The following is a 7,352-nucleotide window of genomic DNA, read 5'->3' as shown; positions in this document are numbered from 1 at the left end:
AACTGAAATAGTTTCTGGAATGAAGCAGCTTTTTGTCTCTGCAGAGGATTACAGGGTACCAGCTGACTGGGACTTCTAATTTCACGGGCTATTTGTGTGGAGGCTGGCAGGTCCAAAGCAGAAGCGAAAGCATGTTCCACATGTGGGTAGCTCCCAAGACCCAGCTGGTCTGACAGGGAGGTGGATGGAGGAGGAGGAAGAGGGCTGTGAGAGGAGAACTTTGGCACGGACCTTCAAAAGGAGCAGCAGTTTGGGAGAAACGGGTCAGAAGCTGCGACACTTCCCAACTGTAATGATGGAGGTTTCATCAGGCGTCAGAAGCTTTTGGCTCCTTGTGGTGACAATAATGACGAGTCTGCATCAGTTCCATGGGTCATCTGCACAGGTGAGTACAGGTGGCTGCTAACCTCAACCTTTCAGGTTAGAAACAGGTAAACAGCTAAAATGTGAAATCTTTAAAAAGTTAACATGTTTTAGAAAATGTTTCAGTTTCTTTTACAAGTTTAATTTAACTAATCTATTTTCTCCATTTTTCTAAACAAACACTGAACTCCTGATGCATGCTCAATAATCCAGGTAGAAAAATCTAAAAAAGTTAAATCTGGCCCTCTGGACATTCAAAAAGAATTAAAAACAGACAGTGCCTTCAATTGTAAGGCAATAAAACATCCTTCGAATGAATAAAACGTTGTGATAGTTAAACTTTTTGGGCGATATCTTCACAAGAAATGACGGGTTGTGACGGGTTACAAATTTTTCGCATGAAGTAATTCACAATCTTGGATTTTAAAACGCTTACCTTTAAATTAAGATACATGACCTTTGGAATCCCTTGAAATATTTTTCAAGATATTTCAAATTAAATTACCCGTTTTGAACTAAGCTTTGGGAAAGTTTTATTGTAACAGTCACGTTTTTGCCGATGTTTTGTAGGTCTGAAGATGAATAACTTGTGAACGAGGTCATCACACACGTACTCATTGTTCCAGTTACCTGTTTTTACAAGCTGTGGTGAATTTGGTGTCCCACCCACTTTGAGCCAGGCCCACCTGCGCAGCCGCAGCACCTGTCCTCTAATGTCTTTACTGTCCCCTCAGGAGTGTCCGTCCACTCACGACCTGCTGAACTCACTGAAGCAGGTGGAGAAGATGCTGGAGCTCCATGAGACATCGTACCAGCAGGGTCTGCGCTCCCTCAGGAAGAAGATCAACACTCTGCACAACCGCACCATGGCCGTCTTAAAAATCGGCAAAAACGGTGAGGGACCCTGAATCTTTGGGTGGGTGGGTGGGTGGGTGGGTGATGGATGGATGAATGATGGGTAGATGAATGGATGGATGGACGGATGGATAAATGAATGGACAGATGGATAGATAAACAGATGGATGACAGATGGCTAGATGGATGGATGGATAGATGAATGGATGGATGAATGATGGATAAATGGACAGATGGATACAGTAGATGAATGGACAAATGGATGGACAGATGGATATATGAATGATAGATAGATGGATGGATGGATGGATGGATGGATGGATGGATGGATGGATGGATGGATGGATGGATGGAGAAATGAATGGACAAATGGATAGACGGATGGCAGATGGCTAGATGGATAGATGGATGGATGGATGGATGGATGAATGGATGAATGGATGGATGGATTAATTATGGATAAATGGACAGATGGATACAGTAGATGAAAGGACAGATGGATGGACAGATGGATACAGTAGATGAAAGGACAGATGGATGGACAGATGGATACAGTAGATGAAAGAACAGATGGATGGACAGATGGATATATGAATGATAGATGGATGGATTGATTGATTGGATGGATGGATGGATGTATGGATGGATGGATAAATGAATGGACAGATGGATAGATAGACGGATGGATGACAGATGGCTAGATGGATGGATGGATGGATGGATGGATGGATGAATGATGGATAAATGGACAGATGGATACAGTAGATGAAAGGACAGATGGATGGACAGATGGATACAGTAGATGAAAGGACAGATGGATGGACAGATGGATATATGAATGATAGATGGATGGATTGATTGATTGGATGGATGGATGGATGTATGGATGGATGGATAAATGAATGGACAGATGGATAGATAGACGGATGGATGACAGATGGATAGATGAATGGACGGATGGATGGACAGACAAGGTAACAAGCAGAAGTTCTTCTTGTAGTGAAACCTCTGAGCCATCCCTTTCTCCAGAATCCTGCCCCAGACCTGAACTCCCGGCTCATGGGCGTAGACTGGGCAGGGTGTTTGATGTGGGACACGAGGTCCACTTCCTGTGTAAGCCTGGCTACGAGCTGATCGGCCCACGGACTCGTGTGTGTCTGGACTCTTTGAAGTGGAGCGGTCAGCAGCCCATGTGCAGACGTGAGGACAACAATTAGATCTACGTTCGTGGCATCCCTGACGTCCAGCATCACCTTTTGCTTTGTTTTCCTCCTCAGGCCAGAACAGCTCCTTGGCTTTGCTGTCCTCACCTTCTTCATCCTTCACTGTTTCTGCTGCTTTTACTTCCTCCTCCTTAGCATCTTTACCTTCTCCACTTTCACCTCCAACATCTTCCTCCCCTTCCTCCTCCATACGACCCTCCAACTGCACACATTTCCTGGACTCAACACACTGCACGTGTGACGTTGGTTTCACCATATCAGGAAGAGACAACAACATCTGCACAGGTAGATAGAAACAATCTGTAGCGTGGAATTTTGGAACGGTCATCTCCACAGCAGAACGAGTGATTGTGTCTATCAAAGTGTATCATGTGAAGTTCAGACATCGTGCTGTGTGCTTCAGATATCGATGAGTGCCATCTCTTCCCCCTGGGTCAGCCGGGTCGGCTCTGCATCCATCAGTGCGTCAACACTCCTGGCAGCTTCCACTGCATCTGTCCACCCGGGTACAGCCTGGCCACAGATGGTCGCAGCTGCACAGGTCAGCTTCAGAGACCAGCCTACATCCAGGGCAGGCAGGAGAATTTTGGATTGCATCTCTCATCACTGACCTTTCACTTTTAGACAAGGATGAGTGTGAAAACCAAATGCACAACTGCACAGCAGACCAGCTGTGTGTGAACACCTTCGGGGGTTTCCAGTGCGTGACGGTGGAGTGTCCAAAAGTGAACAATGCCACATTCATCAAGACGTCTCCCATGTAAGAATATAAAACACGGAGGTCTTACCTCTTAAAATGTCCTTTACTCTTCTTTTGGCTGTTCTCAGATCTGTTCATTTCTTTTCTTACCAAAGAGTGAAAGTTAATGTCGTCTTTGCTACAACTTACATTTCTACAACAGCTCTGGAGGAAACATTTGTGCTTTAGAGGGATCATAATCCTACTGCATAATCAGCAGCTTTCATTTTGAACAAATTGATAGCCATTTTATACAGACAGGGCGCAAACCAGTTCTAATCTTGTATCAGTATAAACACCAAGGGCCTCATGTACAAAGACGTGCAGATTTCCTACTGAAACATATACAGTATATACAACGGCACTTGGGAGTAGCAGGTGGCCCTTTTTGTGTGGTGCAAGTGTCACAGCAGTGGACAAACATCTCTATTCTGTTGTCATCCTGGCCAATAAAACCGTCCCCGAAACCAATTAAGAGTCTTGTAAATGCCAAAGTACTTGGTCTTGAAGTCACTTGTGTGTTGAGTAATTGCAGGGTCTGTTGCTATCCACTTGGTGCCACCCACCATCAAAAGAGCAGACCATGTTGAAGCTGGAGGCTCTGCCACTGGGAGTGCAGCACCTTGGTTTCTTTGTTGAGTGCTGATACCTCTGCCCACGCTGGTCATTGCCCAGACTCCATCAAAGCATGAACCTGGCATGAACTGGGTCTTGACGCTGGAGCTGCTGGAGCTGCTGGAGCTGCTGGAGTTGCTGAGGGCAGAGGCTCTTCACTTCCTTGATGCTAATTCCATCTTCTGGCTGATGGATGGCCCTTATGTGGTTGAGTGACTTCTCCTCAGCCCAATGACGGTGTCTGCAACTCCCTGTGCATGATCACCTGGAGAAGGCATCTGTGTTGGAGTGTAGGCAGCCAGCAAAGTTGTACTCCTGCAGCACTTAAATCCACTTGGCTAGCTGTCCTTCTGGTTCTTTAAAGTTCAGCAGCCAGGTTAGTGATGCGTGATCAGTGTGCAGAACAAACTTATGTCCATAGAGGTAGGGGCGGAAGTGGTGAAGACCCAGGACCACAGCCATCAGATCACGACTTGTGAAGCAGTAGTTGCACTCTGGTCTGTTGAGCACACGGTTGTAGTGTGGCACCACCTGCTTGCCATGTCCCCCATCCTGTGAGAGCTCTGCACCTACTCCCACATTGCTAGCATCTGTGTCATTTATGAAGGGGGAGTCAGAATCAGGGTATGCAAGCACCAGGGTTTCTCTCAATGTGCTGCCGAGCTGATTAAAATTGATGGCACATTCATCTGTCCATTGAAACACTTTCTGGGTGAGCTAATGTAGTGGGCTGGCAAAGCTCCTGCGGTAGTAGGTTTGACACGGTGTGAATTGTTTTGATCCTGTGTGTAGTCTACAGTGTTGGCCATTTAGCGATTATCTGCTGCTATTTGTATCTATATTTTTTATTTTATGTTTTCCTGTCCGCTGTGCTTGTTTGTTTCTATTGTACAGCACTTTGGTTGGCCTTGTTGCTGTTTTAAGTGCTCTATAAATAAATTGGTATGGTATGGCATGGTATGGTAGTAGGAAGCCAGACCAAGGAAACTGCATGTTTTTTTCGGTGTTGGCCACTCACAGACAGTCAGCTGTCACTTTTTCTGGATCAGTGGCCATACCCTCCCCCCAACTTCATGTCCCAGGAAGGTGATCTCACAGTGGAACAGGTGGCACTTTTTGGACTGAACCACAAACCTGTCCACCACACAGCCTGGAACATGTTTCGCAGGTTTTGAAGTGCCCCTTGGAAGTTGTCAGTGTGGACCAGGATGTTGTCTAGGTAGACTACACAGTGATTTTGTGGGATGCCTACCAGCATCCTGTCCATCAGCTGTTCGAAGGAGGCTGGGGCATTACAGAGTCCAAATGGCATCACCTTGAAATGCCACAGCCCCTGGCAAATGGTGAAAACAGTCTTGGGTCATGCCTCCTTAGTTAAATCCACCTTCCAATAGCCACTGCGGAGGTCAAGTGAGCTGAACCATGTCAAACCGGCAATGTAATCCAGCGCATCGTCAATTCTAGGAAGAGGGTACGAGTCTTTTGTGTGACATCATTGAGGCGCCTGTAGTCAAAAGGTCTTAAAGGTCTCCTTCTTTATGCATTTGCATCTGCATTTTTACTGTAGTTTATTGTTGTCATTGTTTACTGGTATTGTTGTCTGTACTTTATATGTTGTGTCTGAAACAGGTGGTTCTTGTAAATGAGTCCTCGTGGCTCAATGAGGCTAGCCTGTATAAAGGTTGAATGAAAAAAAAAATAGCTTAATGGTCTCCATTCCTAATGGTATCCACCGACGAGTCTTTTAGTCATGGTGTGACAAGCACCAATGACCTTCAGACCACAGCTCCTGAAAACCACATCTGCCCTGATGCAGATACACTTTTTGACCACTTTATGCTCCAAATGGCTTTCTTTATAGACAGCCCATGCCTAGCACTGAGGCCCAATAACAGAAAACCGCTCAGGTTTACATCAGGGTGACAGTTCCTCCCAACTACCCCCTTCCAGATAACTCATATCTGTAATTCATATCTGTAACAACAGTCAAAACTTTTGCGTTGTGTGAACAATGCAGTTCACACAACGATAAGAGAATTAGCGCAAATTATTTCTCTGTTGTAAAATCCCGTCCTCACATCTGACATTTTGAATTAATTCTGTGTTTATACCAGTCAGATTGAATAAGTATGAAGAAGTCATATTAGCTGCTTTAGGTGGGAGGGTACCAGTAGAGAAAACTTACATGGGAGAAGGTTTTATTTTAGAGTCTGTTACATGGTGATGGACCCAGAGTTCTTTTTCTGTTAAAGAAAACTAAAAGTTCACTAGCAAAAGCCACTGTCTGGAATAACCCCCTGGAGCCATCCAGATGGATACAAACTGCTGAGTCTGTGATAAATGTTTTCTGGGCAGGACAGATACACCCTCGCACTAACAGAAGCTAGCATACATTCGGGTTTAAAATAAACACATAAAATCAGGAATCTGTAGTGACAATGGAACAGCAAACACACAGAGCAGAGAGAGAATGAAAACCAGAAAGCTCTTATCTCGGAGCCCTGTAATTTGAAAACAATGAGTTGAACCTGAAAGTGAGCCACTTCCCTTCTCTGCCTGTGATTTAGTTGCTATCACACAGAAACTGAGGTTTGCCCTGACATGAACCGTACAGTTTTCAGGCTCCAGTCAAATTTTTTGGTCAAGAAACGAAGCTTGATGGAACCAAACATGTTTACCAATTTTAGATTTTTCTTTTATTCAGTAATAAATTATGTCATTTCAATTCTATTGCAATGGGTAAAAGACAGTCATAGGGTACATAATGACAACATGGATGGAGAGAGTAAGGGATGTATGTATATATGGACATGTCTGCACATTATATATATAGCCTGTAGTTTACAATCTTACATTTATTTCGCAAATGTTTTGGACAAACCCATAAGACTGGATCCCGTCTAAATTCAGTTCGTAACCAATCTTGTCAACTCAACGTTTGTAATTTGCACAATAAGGAAACACGTCATCCCTAATACATGAAGCTGTTTGCTGCCTACAACAAATGCCAAACAATATATAAAATAACACCGGTAATAATAAAGTGCTATGTGTTGCCATCATTGTATGTTCCATACAAAGGCAAAATTAGTTCTCTGCATTTAACCCATCACACCTGGGATATATCCAGGTGGAGCAGTGGGCAGCTATGTAAGCACCCGGGGAGCAATTGTTGGATTAGGTGTCTTGCTCAGAGACACAACGACATGTGTGAATGGCTGGGGATCAAACCTGGGACTTTCGGGTCCCAAGTCGGCTGCTCTGCCTCTAGCCCATCTATATATAAAATATGTAAGAGGAAATGTTTATATTATATTAGGTGGCCTTTTACTAAGGTCATGTACACAGTATACTGTGTACTTTTACTAAGGTCATGTACACAGTATACTGTGTACTTTTACTAAGGTCATGTACACAGTATACTGTGTACTTTTACTAAGGTCATGTACACAGTATACTGTGTACTTTTACTAAAGTCATGTACACAGTATACTGTGTACTTTTACTAAAGTCATGTACACAGTATACTGTGTACTTTTACTAAAGTCATGTACACA

The 7,352-nt window shown here is 44.1% G+C and overlaps 1 protein-coding gene across 1 annotated transcript in view; it reads left to right on the top strand.

Annotated features, from left to right (window-relative positions):
- Window positions 1-258: 258 nt before the first annotated feature.
- The window catches only part of si:dkey-234i14.3 (fibulin-7-like), an 8,378-nt gene continuing 1,284 nt past the window's right edge, over window positions 259-7,352 (top strand). The window contains exons 1-6 of the mRNA XM_037682510.1: window positions 259-385; window positions 1,098-1,257; window positions 2,248-2,418; window positions 2,496-2,726; window positions 2,845-2,982; window positions 3,066-3,201. Of these exons, the coding sequence (XP_037538438.1) occupies window positions 293-385; window positions 1,098-1,257; window positions 2,248-2,418; window positions 2,496-2,726; window positions 2,845-2,982; window positions 3,066-3,201 (929 nt within the window). The 5' untranslated portion in view covers window positions 259-292. The remainder of the gene's footprint in view (window positions 386-1,097; window positions 1,258-2,247; window positions 2,419-2,495; window positions 2,727-2,844; window positions 2,983-3,065; window positions 3,202-7,352) is intronic.

This window comes from Nematolebias whitei, chromosome 10 (genome assembly GCF_014905685.2).
Source record: "Nematolebias whitei isolate Nwh7 chromosome 10, NemWhi1, whole genome shotgun sequence".
NCBI lineage: Eukaryota > Metazoa > Chordata > Actinopteri > Cyprinodontiformes > Rivulidae > Nematolebias > Nematolebias whitei.
The sequence above is the reverse complement of the archived record's forward strand: the minus strand, read 5'-3'. Positions and strand labels throughout refer to the sequence as shown.